The sequence below is a fragment of the Phymastichus coffea genome, unplaced genomic scaffold (genome assembly GCF_024137745.1).
Source record: "Phymastichus coffea isolate CEN01 unplaced genomic scaffold, Cenicafe_Pcof_1.1 PCOF00017, whole genome shotgun sequence".
Taxonomy (NCBI): domain Eukaryota; kingdom Metazoa; phylum Arthropoda; class Insecta; order Hymenoptera; family Eulophidae; genus Phymastichus; species Phymastichus coffea.
In genome coordinates, this window is record NW_026706828.1 from 1,316,888 (window position 1) to 1,331,548 (window position 14,661).

At 35.2% G+C, this 14,661-nt stretch overlaps 1 protein-coding gene across 1 annotated transcript in view; it reads right to left on the reverse strand.

Moving 5' to 3' along the window:
* Positions 1–6,228: 6,228 nt before the first annotated feature.
* LOC131675185 (ATP-dependent zinc metalloprotease YME1L) overlaps positions 6,229–14,661 on the reverse strand; it is a 173,688-nt gene continuing 165,255 nt past the window's right edge. The window contains exons 11-12 of the mRNA XM_058954076.1: positions 6,618–6,764; positions 6,229–6,546 (exon numbers count right to left, since the gene is read on the reverse strand). Coding sequence (XP_058810059.1) covers positions 6,349–6,546; positions 6,618–6,764 — 345 coding nt within the window. The 3' untranslated portion in view covers positions 6,229–6,348. The remainder of the gene's footprint in view (positions 6,547–6,617; positions 6,765–14,661) is intronic.

Here is a 14,661-nt window from a genome sequence, read left to right on the forward strand (position 1 = left end):
GAATTCTACCGCGAACTAACGCTCGACGCGAATACAAAAAATAACGCTAACACGATTAGACCAAATACCGAATGTATTTTGAATCGCTTATAATGACGGAAGGTGCACCTACCATGCGGTGCAATTACGGTGATCAGCCGTAATTGTTGATACAAAATTATCAATTGCCGCTGCCTCTCGATTAATCAGCTGCGCTGCCTCGATCTGCCTTTATCTGCTGCAATCTGCTGCTTCTGCACCGCTGCTTGCTGCTGCAATACTATCGTTGCACACACGCACGTAATTGTCCCAAGGAAACTTTATTTTGGCGAAACTAAGTGCGAAAAACAAATCGGCGGTAAACTCGCGTGAGCAGCTGAGGCGTAACTGCTTATTCAAAAGATCGCGCGCCCCCTCTCTCCTTTAACTGTTACAACTAACGCGCGAGAAGCAGAATCGCGAACGGTTCGATTAATTAAATCGACTACCGTTGCACCTAATAATTATAATTATAGGCCATATCGCTCATATGTAACATAGCCAAAATTTTAGAAAAAATTATCCACAAGAGATTTTTAAGCTTTATAGGAGATTGCAACTGAATATCAAGTAAACAATTTGGCTTCCAAAAGAACAAAAACACCAAAGATGCATTAAATTATGTAACTAATATTATATACAAATAACTTGATCAAAGTGATCCGATTACTGTAACTTTTCGACTTTGGCAAAGCTTTTGACACAGTAGACCGTACAATTTTACTTGAGAAATTATCTAATTATGGTATTAGAAGTAAAGTTTATAATATTATAAAAAATTGTTTAGTAGACATAAAACAAAGAGTTAAAACAACGAGTTAACACAGAGTCAAATAAAAACAGTAAGAATGGAAGTACAACAAGGCGTTATCCTTGTACTATAGCTTTTCATATTATATGTATATAATACTTTCAATGCCAGAAAACACAATTCTCTCTTTCGCAGATGATATAGCTATAGTAACTACTGGTAAAACTTGGCAAGAAGTAGGAACAAATAGGAATAAATAATTGAAAGAAATTGGTGATTGGTTTGCAATAAATAAACTATCACTAAATGTAGGCAAAATACCTTAGCTAGAATTCGGCAATAACTGTAACAGCACTCCTAAAAACCTAAAAATATCAATTCATGGTAAGACAATAAACAGAGTAGAAAGCACAAAATTTCTTAGAGTAGATTTCGATAGTAATATGAAATGGTATCTTAATTTGCAAAATTTATACAAGAAGATCAAATACTTCACCTTTATATTTTACAAGTTACCAAGAATTATGACAACAAATATCTTAAAGATGCTTTATTTTGCACTATTCCATAGTGTAATTACCTATGGAATAGTTGCGTGGGACAAAGCATATTCTGGTAGAATAAAAGAACTTAAAAACCTCCAGACTAGACTAATAAAAATAATAATCAACAAAAATAATTTTTTATATTTGACAACAATCCTTCAAATGTTGATTAAACCTTTTCTTTAGAATCTCTAGTACATCATTATTAAAATCTATCACAAATATACAAAAACAAAAGCAAGAAAACTAGGTATAACTGCTTAAACCTACCAAAAAGATCTAAACAAATAAGTATCAAAAATAGTTATATAAGGGCCATAAAACTGTTTAACAAATTACCGAATAAGCGTCAAACAATTATCAATACGCGTACAATAAAAAATAAACGAAACAAAATGGATAAAATAAAATCCATAAACAATGTTAAACGTAAACAAAATGAAGAAGACTAAAGATAAACTAAATTGTAATCAACTGAAACAGCTCCTCCATACATGATACAAAGGAAAAATGTATCTGGCATCGGAAGTTCATGAGAATACAAATTTCCAATAAAAGACACTACTAGATATTAAGACCTACATATGTTCACAAGGCAAATGTAACTTATATTACAATAGATCACATAACAGATTAACAAACTATAATTATAATATAATACTATTTACATCCACCAAAAACTTCAACAAAATCAGTAAAACGGCAAATGAATTTCAAGATTGCTATAAACAACATTCAAACTCGCATAAACAGAAAAAAGACGACTTTAATACGCCCTTTCATAAGGGCTTCATACCAATAAAATTTGTAAAAACTTCTCACTTCGAATCTGAATCTACAATAGCAAATGACAAAATAAAATACAAACCAATTAAAACTGTCTTTGACGTGATAGACAAAATAACTGAAGATAATAGCAATAAAATAATTTCAAATAAACCAGCATCAGTCCTTAATAACCCAATTAAACAACCAAATTGCTATAGCATGACTTCTTACGGAGACGTCAATTATATAGGAAGTAACATAGCCCTACACTATTTTGATAGAGATTTACAAGGTATACAAACTTTTGTAAACTCTGTTTACTCACTTGAACTTCAACCTAAACACAAAGACCTCATAGTACTTGATGATCGTATTCACCTCAACCTGCCAATCTACCTCTATAAAGCAACACCAAAGAATTTTCCCTCATTACAGAACAACATGTGCAATTGGACTTACTTGTCCAACAAGATTCAACCACAGCAAAAGAATAAAATACACAATACCATAATAGAAAATTATATCACAGCTAAATCAAGATTTATTAGATTTTGATGAAGAAGAATATCGAAAAATTGCAATTATTTAATAAAAAATGTATCTAAACTACCATATTAGTTTTAAGTTAGTAATAAGTGCATCCAGACCGACAAACAGGAAATTTTCCTCTGCTGGATTGCAAATTGAGTAAAAAATTTTTGTAATATATACGTACAATCATTCTATGTTATAACGTATATGTACTCTGATTAATAATAATAAATAAATAATAAAATAAATAAATAGCATGATGATATATTTCTAGCCATTTATTGCTATTTTGATATTCAATAGGAAGTTTACACCACTGATACGGAGATTATAAATCTAATTGTTCTCCGAGAAATGTAAACTGTATCATGACTCAAAGCAATAATAACTATTTTTTTTATATATATGATATATATAATATATCATATAACATTAATGAAATTATTTTAGAGAGCGTTACAGTCGATTCTCCCTTCTCCCCTTTCATTCGAGCTATCCCCTCTAAGTTTTACAGCGCCAATACCGCTGCTTATAGCGCCATCGCTTTGCTTGAAACACCATCTCATAGCCTCAAAATTCACTTCTCCCTACTTTTCATTATAGCTATCTCTTCTACGTTCTACAGCGCTATCACTTTGCTAGCAGCGCCATCACTTGCCTTACCTAAACCCATGATTCATCACCTGTAATAACTTTTCTAAGCACATTATCATCATTATTGACCATTTCCAGATTGTCCAGAGCGATTTCTTAGCGAATGTTCTTCTGCTCTGCTGTGAGCAATTTTGGGATGAATTTCGCACACACGCGTTTCATTCCTAAATTTTCGGTTAAAATTTCTGAAATGACAGTTTTTGGTATCCCAAGGTCTTCTTCTAGTTCTCGCACAGTCATACGACGATCTTGTTCGATTGCAAGTCGCACCCGCTCAATATTATCTGCGGTTTTTGTCGTCGAAGGTCGGCCGGAACGAGAATCACTATCGACAGAAGTGCGACCATCTTTGAACCGTTTATACCACTCTTTTATTCGTGTTTTGCTCATACACTAGCTTCCGAAGGCCTTTTGCATCATTTCAATAGTTTCCGAACTCGTTTTTCCGAGTTGAAAGCAAAATTTGATGCAAATTCGTTGATCTTGTTTTTTAGTCATTTTTGACAATATCCAAATCCGACGAACGCCAAAAAGGCAGTGTAATCAAAGACACGCTGCGCATGAACTATACGTCCGGCAGGTGTCAGTAAGTAGCCAATAGATTCGTGAGGCTTTACTGTTGACGTTTCTGTCCGGTAGAGGTCGCTCGAACACTATGGCGCAAAGATATAAACGTAGGCTCGATACTTTCTGGACAGACCTCGTACATCAATTTTCATATTACTTCTGTTGAAATAAAAATTTTGATCTTTTAAACTAAAAAAAATAGAGTATAGGAGTGAAGAAGAGCAAGGTAGAAGAGAGATGGAAAGGAGTGGAAGAGATTCAAACCGAAAATCTTCAGAATAACATGAAAAATAAAGAGATTATCTAAAAGAATACTGAGTGAAATGGTGTAGATAGAGTGAAGGTTGGAATGGGTATCTCTGGATCCGCCATTTGCGCTTACTCTTCTCGTTCGCGTGTCGTCGCCAAGCCGTGAGAGTATGTTTATTTCTCACACACTCATACTTGGTTTTTTACTTTGTTGACTACCATCCTGGCCCACCTAGGTGACCTGGTGGAAAAGAGAAACGGTTAAGCGTGCCTTCGAAGTGAGCGCACGTTAGCTTCACTTGGTCCAAGGTGCGTGAGAGAAAAAGAAGTAGAAAGGGAAAACATAGTTTGAGACGCTAGATTAGAAAGCGCACCACAGAGCTCAGAAGCCGGCCGATATACTGACTGACTGGCAGTGAAAAATTGGTTTTTGGTGTAAGCACTCTCGCCAAGGTTTTTTTGATCCTCGATCAACACTTCGCGCAATAAGCAACTTTTGGCAGCAACAGCAAGCAGCATCGACAGTGAGCAACAGCTCTTGTTAACAGTAGCAACATCCTTAGTAGGTAAAAGTAACGTGTACTCGCAACATCAGTTCTCCGCAGCTGCTTCGACTCTCCAGAACAACAACAGCCACTCGCATTGTAAGCCGTTGGAGATAACATCAGAAGAGTTGGAGGAAGATTTCCCTGACACCCCAATACTAATGGTTAGTGCATGGCTTCTCTCTTTTTCGTTTCTCTCTCTTGCCTCCGGGCGTATGTTTTACGGGTGAGCCAGCGTTAGCGCGGCGAACCTCACAATTATTTGAACGAAGACGTACGCGTCTGGCTTGGCACTGCGGTTTCGTTTTTTTGAGTAAGTCGCTTATGTTACGAGCCACTGCGCGGTGCGAAACATTTCTGTATTGTTTATGTACGAATATCTGTTTGTATAATTACAGTTAAAATATTGTTGCAATTTGAGAGATATTGTACAGATAACCATAAAATTCTACTTTGAAAAGTAGGAAGATATAAAATTATACATCATGATGATGAGTAGCTGAAAAGCTATTTGATAGATAAAAGACAATTTGAGAAACTAAAGTATTACTTCATGTATCGTAAAGGATCGCATTACGATGACAACTATTCATAATATATATTATCGAAAAATTGTATATGGTTTTATGCTTATGATACTATACGCCTTCTCGGAGGCCGCTACGCAGCCCTATCATAGCCTCGAAATTTTTTGGCCTCGTATTTTTTCAAAGACCCATTATTTTCCGAGATAATCGACAAATGCGGTAATAACATTCTAGTATATTCTATAGTTATAATATGCACTGTATAGATATACCAAGCATGCTAACACATTTTCTCGATTATCTCAAAAAATATTGTTTAAGTATTGGTTGATCGAAAATATTATAAGAGACAAAAGTTGTTTGGAATTAAAAAAAATACAAACTTTTGTTTAAACTTTTTTTTCCAAAGAATCAATGTTTTTCAAGTTGTGACGAAAAAACTTGTTATTTGCAATAAAATTTTTTATAATAGGAGTGGGAAATTTGTAATTTTGACAATTTTTCACTTCCCATAACGTTTCTCGTAAAATCAAATGGAAAAGATTGCAACCTGTTATTTCATCGGGAAGGAGTCAAACATTTGCGTCACTCAATCATCGCACATCCGGGTGTACATGTTATGGAATATTATTATTTTAGAGACAAACTGATGAGGTACTGAAATCAACATTAATAACTAAATTAAAACTGAAAAAAAATTACATTGCTTACCATTGGATGTTCCTAATAGTCTATATGCCGATACAATCGAAAATTATATTAAATATTCCTTATTATTAAGCAATTATTGAGATCAGGTATCTTGTTTATTAAATTTTGCAGTAACGAAAACAAAAAAAAATTTTCGTTCTTCAAGGAAGCATATAAGTTTCTTTTCGTTCTTTCCCTTCATTTTAATTATTGAAAAATAATTACCACCATTTTACAAATATACAACTACTCATTCTCGAGCTCATACAACAGTTGTAAAAATGAAGGTTAAAAATAATACTAAAAACTTTTTATAAACAGAATACGTTAAAAAAACTAAAATTTGAAAGTAAGTAAAAATAATGGGGTAGGAAATTTTATAATAAATTTTATATTATTAACATAACCTCATAAATTTTTTACACAACAATTTAAATAGTACAAAATTACCAAGATTATGTGATGAAGTACTATATATATGTATATATATATACACAAGAATCTCACATTATGCTCTTATTGGGTACATCTACGATTGTTCGATTAATGTCTTTTTTGGCTTCATGTCGTAAATTTTTGCCATTAATTATAGCTTTAACGTCTTCTGCATCTAAAGTTTCATATTTCAGCAATGCTTCTGCTAGTAGCTTATGTTCTTTGCTATGGATTTTTAAAATAGTTTTTGCTCTATCATAAGACTCCTGAAATAAAATTATTTTTGTACATAGTATCATTTTTAAAGAAAATTAAGTTAGATAAGTAAATTTTGTACCTGTAAGAGTCGCTTTACCTCGTTGTCAATCAACTCCCGCGTGCTTGTACTATAACCAGACCGATTCATATCTCTATGTACTCTAAATCCGACTTTTTCTGACATTCCATACGTCTTAACCATTGCTTCAGCTGTTTGTGTAGCATTCTGTAGAATATATTATTACATTAAAATAAATGCTAAAAATAACAATAGGAAAAAATGTTTACATTTGCATTTTTACATAGATGAAAAAATATTCACTAAAAAAGTCATTGTAATAATGGTATATTATAGAATAAGGCAGCATATTGGATAATGGATGTATTATGTAATGTTATTGACCGAGGGAAAAGACGTCGGTATTTCACCCTGGGAGTAATTGTACTTCCGTGGTGCATATACTCGTTCCCATATATTTCAGTAAAGTAATGATACTATGCCTTTAGAAAATAACAAAGAACAGTATTGACTGTTTAAAAATAAAGTGTCTCATGTACACGCGATGCACTCTTTTATTATTCAAGCAGTTAGGTAAGAACGGAAAAAGTGCATTGCTTCTTAAATTGTTTATGTGATTATGTAATTCCTGTTAGGAGGGTGCGTAGTCAGTACTTTACGTACAGTGTGGGGAAAATTACATTTATAAAGATCAGTCTTATTTATTGTAACTTTTTCTTGTATACCTATAAAACGAAAGTGGTGGAGACAGCGAGAAATAGAAAGACATTTCTTTCTGAATTTTACTCACAGAGATGAAGATGAATATATGAAGAATTGCGGCTTTCCCTCGCATTCTTGTTTAGTCCAATGTCCTTTATCAACTTTGCGCTCTGGATAATTCAACTGGCCTTATAGAGAACGAGTTCCACAAAAGATGACACTGAGGTTGAGCTTAGCGAATGTTTTATTAGTGGACTGTGCTAATAAGACATCGTTATCAGTATTGTGGCAAACTAACTAGCAGAGAAAGGCGAGGGTAGAGCAGCAAAGTAGATTTTGTCAAATCGAGGATACTGCTGAGCTGCTTCTCTGATCTGTGCAGCTTATATACTGCCGTATCTGTTGCCGTTGAAAGTCTGTCCTTGGTACGAGCGTCTGCTCCTGAGCCCGTTATAGTTGTAGGAAAGTGCTACCAGCTAGCTCTAGCTGAGAACAGCTAGGCATGGATGCCACAAATACACTTACGCGCAATCTCTGTCACAGCTACCTATGTTATGGCTATTTATTTGCTTTCTACATTTCTCTAGCTTTCTTTCTTTATAAATGGCTTTGATATGTAGTGTGACATTGGCGGCGCTCTTGATCTGGCCATTCTACTCATAAGCAGGCCAGTCATCTCTTGTGATCAGCGTCCAAGCTTCATTACTTCCGACAACAACGATTCGAAGATTTCTACCCGACATATACATGCCAAATTGTACTCGCAAGATATTTTTTAGACATTTTTCATTTTCAAGATACTGTTAAATAAAATCAATAAGCATTCAATAAACTCTAAACTATTACTAATATGTTTTTGAAATATAAAACGATCAATGAGTCATAAAAAAATTAGCCGCTTTGAGAATATAAGTTACTATCTGCACACTGAGAGGGGGAGGGGGGAGGATCCACATCTAAACTTTAATTAATTGCTTTTAAAAAAGTCACAGTACAAAAATAAATGTATCTACTTCGGAAAAATATTGGTAAATCCATTAAACGTGTTTGATCTCGGCTTTGACTCGATTGTCAATTCTCACGAGCTTATAGGTCTACGGCAATGCATATAATATTGTTTTATCCAACGAAATCAAAATTAGCATGTTATCGATCAAACTGCGATCGGGAAATGCTACTTTTAGGTAATTGGATAAAAAAACCATTTAAGAAGCAAACAGTTTTTTCTATTTAAAAATTTGTACTAAATTAAATATTGCACAAACGTTTCTAAGTTAATAAATGATCGTTTTCTTGGAATCGTAAAATTTGAAATACTCTACACAATTTCATTCAATTCTGATTACGGTGAAAAGTGAGAAAACACAAAAACTGAGTTGAGCTAACTAAGCGCTCATATGTTGCTACTTTTTGGAGTACTGCTGTTGGCCAGCCTCTCTGGCACTTCCCTTATATCTAACCGCAAAATACTACTACTGATTTTTATATACAAGTCTGAGGTTCTATAAACATCTACATTAGTTAATCATACCTTGGAAAGGATGTTATATAATAACTTTTGATATCTGGATATATTGACATTTTTCATTTATCTACCTTTGATGGTCTAAGAATTTAAATGTCAAGAACTTACCCCAATCATCACACGGTTTCGTAGTAACGTGGAAAAAGTAATTGTTAATACGATCATATTAATATAGGGGTATTTATTACCTTGAAAATAATAAAGCAGTACTGTATTTCGTTAGAGGTGGTAAAGAGAAACAAATTTTCACCAACTCGCTTTACTCAATAAAATAACATCCTAAATATAAATACGTAATAGTACTTGACGAAATAGTGTTTACCTTAACTTGTAAATATAAACTTGTAAATAGTATGTAAATATTTTAGTGCGGTAACACGAAAGAATGTTTCCTCAATGTTCCCCGTTCTTAAGAAGAAAGATGAGGAAAAATACGAAGGTCGTTTGAAAAGTCCATGCAAAGTCAGAGAGATGGCGCTACTAGTGCGTATCAAGGTTATTTTTAGTTAGTGGCATATCTTGGAAGAGCACACACCAAGTTTCAGCCAGATCGGCCAATTACTTTGCGTTTTACATTCGTTTCAATCAAAGAAATCGAGTGGTTGTAAAAAATGGACGAAAAAGAATGTCGTGTATTGATTACACATTACTTTTTCAAAGGCAAAATGCCTCAGGAGATTAAATAGAAGCTTGATAAACATTATGGTGATTGTGCACCTTCGATTAGAATGGTTTATAAGTGGTTTCAAAATTTTCGGAGTGGCCATATGAGCACAAAAGACGCTGAACGTTCTGGACGCCCTGTTGAGGTTACCACTTCAGAAATCATTGATAAAATCCATGATATGGTGATGGCTGACAGAAGAGTGAAGGTGCATGAGATTGCTAGTACTGTAGGCATCTCGAGTAAACGGGTACATAATATTTTGCACCAACATTTGGACATGAAAAAGCTATCCGCTAAATGGGTGCCGTGATTGCTCACGATTGACCAAAAACCAGATCGTGTGAAGTGTTGCAAGAATGGTTTGCAGCTGTTCCAGCAAAATCCGCAAGACTTTAAGCGTCGTTTCATCACTGAAGATGAAACATGGATGCATCACTACACTCCTGAGACCGAAGAATAGTCTAAACAATGGGTTACCAAGGGGGAATCTGCTCCGAAAAAGGCGAAGACAATTCCTTCGGCCGGGACGGTTATGGAGACTGTGTTTTGGGATTCGCAAGGAATAATCTTCATCGACTATCTGGAAAAGGGTAAAACCATTACAGGCGAATATTATTCATCGTTATTGGATCGTTTGAAAACCGAGTTGCTAGAGAAACGTCCACGATTGGCCCACAAAAAAGTCCTCTTCCACCACGACAATGCGCCAGCTCACGCCTCAGCAGTTGTGGCCGCAAAACTGATGGAGATAGGGTTCCAACTCGTTTCACATTCCCCCTATTCTCCAGACTTGGCTCCGTCAGACTACTATTTGTTCCCTAATATGAAAAAATGGCTGGCGGGGAAAAGATTTTATTCAAACGAGGAGGTGATTGTAGAAACGAATGCCTATTTTACAGACTTGGACAAATCCCATTATTTGGAAGGGATTAACAAACTAGAGCAGCGTTGGATGAAGTGTATAAGCCTAAAAAGATACTATGTTAAAAAATAAAAAGCAGTTTTTATTTTTGCACGGACTTTTCAAACGACCCTCGTAGTTGAATAGGCCAATGCCATTTACATCTAACCTAAATAAAAATTTTGAAAATCTTATAAACAAAAGACTATCAAATTTTATGAATCACTGCAATGTGATTTTAAATAAATAATTCGACTCTAGAAAAAATAAAAGTTCTATAGGTACACTGAACCATACAGGGTGTCAATAAAGTTCCGGGACGTCTGCATATTTTCTAAAGTATTTCATTTCTGAAAAAGGTCATTCCTGTAGTAATTTTGAATTAGGAATCTGATGATGACTTTAGATTTAACTTTAAACCTCATTTTCAAGGTTATTACGAGGTCAACCTCATTTTTTCGACCTCCAACTCGACCTTCACTTGACCTTCAAGGTCATTCTAGATGAATTAATTTTTTAATCGGAAATCCTAGTTTTAGTACTAGAAATCAATAGGTCGGGAAACTTTACATTTAGACGGTATTTTTTAAGATGATGACCTGATTATCGTCCTTATTCTTACTTTTAGCGTTACCCAAAAACAACGACGTGGACGTAGTAAGCTCTGTTTCACTTGGGGTGTTTGATTATGGAATCCCCTTGCCTCTACTTAACAGTTCAAAGTTTAATGGCAATGCCAACTTGGATTTCGAAAAATCGAAATTTTGATAGTATATTTTAACTTAGCTACCCCAAAAATCCTAGGGTACTCATTTCCAGCCAAAAATGTGCTATTTCTATGATTTTCATCCACCATATTAAATTCGCATTTTGGATTTGGAAAAATTGAAATTTTGGTAGTAGATTCGAACTCAGCGACCCCAAAAACCCCCGAATAAGAAATTTCAAGCTAGAATAGTAAGTTAAAAGGAATGTTTATAAAAGAAAATGATTGTTAGATAAAATAAACGTTTGTTTAAATTGTTTTCCAACCCATTTCAAATTTGTAAATAGGTAAATACAAAGATAGATTTCAGGACTTTTTTCATTACAGTTTATGAGTTAGAAGTTCTTGAATTTAAGGACTCCTACTATTTAAGCATTGCAAAAAAACAGAATTTATTAGATCCTTTTTGTTGTTCCTGAATTGAACTTCCGACCAATAGTTTTCGAACAAAATAAGTTCCAGAGTTTAAATTAGTAGTATAAATTCGTAGGTATTTAAGTACACAAAATTTATTAGCAAAGTAATTAGCAAAAATAACTTATATTTCATAAAAAAAAACATATATAAAGCAAAGTTGTATATGAAAGATTATTTGTATACTATTACGATTAACTACTTGTAACGGAGAATCATGGCTTGACTGGTGTTCTCAGTTGGGCTCTTATTGACTTCCGAGTACTGTGCCAGGCTGACAATATGCATATCTGTGTACGCTTTCATGTCTATTCTTTCTGTTTGAGAAACGGCGCAAAGCGATTGGCAGACCTGAGAGAGCAATGGAACAGAGCGACGGAGAGCGAAGAACAAAGAGAGAGAGAAATAGAGAGTAAAAGAGAGAGAAAAAGAAAAGCGCGAGTGGCAGCCTATTGAGCGGAGAATCGGTAGTAGGAAAAGACTCTTGCTTCGTGAGCCATACGTGCCCGATTTCACCCGTTTTTGTTTTTTTTTTGGTTTTTTTCATGCACGTCGTCGCCGTAAACTTTTTTTTTCATTTCAGGATACTCACCTGTTAAGCGGAGAGTGCAGGAGTTTGTTGGATGAATATGGAGCATATTATACCGAACATATTGGATCGTGCCCAGCCAACGTCATCCCCAACATTGATGCGTATGAGGAAACCGACGAGGTGCACGTTGACGAAGTGCACGCAGCCATTTTCTCGACCAGAGGAGCGAAAGACGATCGGCCAGAACCAGGGCTATCAGCGATAATCAAGGGCAATCGGTGGCAGCAGAAGTGGCGAAAAGTGACAAGTAGCGTAACCAACAGCAGTAGTCCCAGACTAAGTCGGCGCCGTATTTCTCTGGCTCTCTCTCTCTCTCTCTCTCTCTCTCTCTCACATTATCAACCAAACGTTTACTCTCTCTCGGCTCCCTGGTTTTCAAATTAATTGCTACTTCTTCCTACTTTTCAAACTTGCTATTGTCCTCCACAGTTCAGTTAAGTACTCAGTTAAGTACAAAGAGTACTAGAAATCCTTCCTCGCATTTTACCTATGACGCACGGAGAACCGAATCATGGAATAATTTTTTCACAATAACCGGTTCACGTCTTCTAAACAAAGTATCAGTTACTGAAATTGATCTTGATAGGTTTAATGAATCTATATCCTGGTTCCGGTCCTTGCTTCACATTATGGAGAGATTAAACTGGTACTCTAGAGTCTGCAATTAAAACCTAATATCTTTCTCCTTACCTGAATTTTTGCTTTATTTAATCCTTCCATTTCATGCCTCATCTTTTATCTGTAATTCTGATTATCTGCTTGTTCCTGATCAATACCTAAACTCAAATCTTTTGGTCTCAATTCTATATCCAGCCAACTTCCCTTTCTTTCTTCATTCCCCTCTCACTTCTTTCCCGTTATATCTTCTAAATCGTATGTAATTATACCATTTACTATGTTAAATAAGCCCAGAGTATAATCAACTAACAGTCAACTTAATTATATTCTATTGAACTACTAATAACTCTGTTGCAATTTTGCATAACTCACTATTATCTATTCTATAATTCCAATCGATTCTCCTACTATTAAACGCGTAATCACTGTAAATAACACTACTATGCGTTATATGTTTTATTATTTACTACTTTGTTATACTGTATAACTCTATTTTGTGTTCATCACTTATATTATAATCTAACTATTATGTTGAATATAACTTGTATTTATCTTATCACCAGATAGGGTGATAAAGAATAGAATCAAATCAAGAATGAACTCTCTCTCTTCTCTCTCTCTCTCTCTCTCTCTCACTGGCCACGGTAGGTGTCGGACGTGTTTATCACGGCTCCGCTCGTATCTATGCAAAGTATACAGAATACTAATCTTTTCTTTTCTTCAACTTTTTGAGTTGAATTCTTTTCAGGCAGGGTGGACATCTCGGCCCAAGCTTTCGCTAACTATTGCATTCTTTGTTGTGCATCAGCCGAGTGTTTTACCATCTGTCTTCAAAGTTTTGTCACACACACATCCAGACACACATAAGCACACACAAGGCCTGGCTCTCTACATCTTACTCAGAAGAAAAAACTGAATTGGGTTCATCATTTGCTGTCTCTGCAGTCAATCGCACCAAAAAGCGTTGGAAGTGAAAATTGTGTCTTCTCTGAATATGTGAACTAGTGACTGTGTTATCGTTTTTCTCTTACGTCTTTACATTACGATTCAGTGTTAAATCAAGTCTTTTTGTGTATCCTGTTGTGTAGAGTGGTGTAGTTGCAATCGAATTTTATTGTTTCTATGGACTATTATTGCAAAATAACGTGTAACATGGTGCTCAAGCAATAATTTTTGTTAATTTGTATATATTTATAATTTCGTGTATTTGTATAATCTCGTGCTCCCTATTTATTGATTATCTGTGGACTTCGCAACCTATTATCTCTGTTTCTGTTCTATAATACGACGTGTTATTATACCACAAATCCCGTTAAGTGGCTTAGGCATTTATCTTACCTCCACATCGTTTCTTTGCGAATTCGCTCTCTCTCCGGCCTGTTCGTGAGTTTCGCTTGATCGTGTGTGGTTAGTTTTCTGCTGGGCCACTGTTTTCACCCGCGCTATTAATTAAAATCTTTCGGAACTCATAATCTATTATATAACTGTCGCTAGGTCTTGGCAACCAGTGGGCCCTTGTTTTCAGAATGCCTGACCTGGATCTCGATAAATTTGTTACGCGGCGTGAATTTAATGTATGTTTCCAATCTTTTTCAAAAACGCATATCGATACTATAACAAAGGAAGTCAGAGATATGTTTCGCGAGGTCATTGATATGGTTAGCGAAACATCTTCAAAACAACTTGAACTAATTCAAAGTCTAACCTCGCGTATCTCTCAGCTCGAAGATGAGGTTGCTTTGCTGAAATCTCATATCTCAGTGCCAGCTAGGTCTCATGCTGAACTCAATGTACCACAACCTAATATTTCTGCAAAGCCGGATGCTGGCGTAGTCGCGTCCTCAAAATCAAAATCAAAATCTTGTATATCTCCATCTCGCCAAAAAATCACATCACATCATAAGAGCGTAATAAGTGAT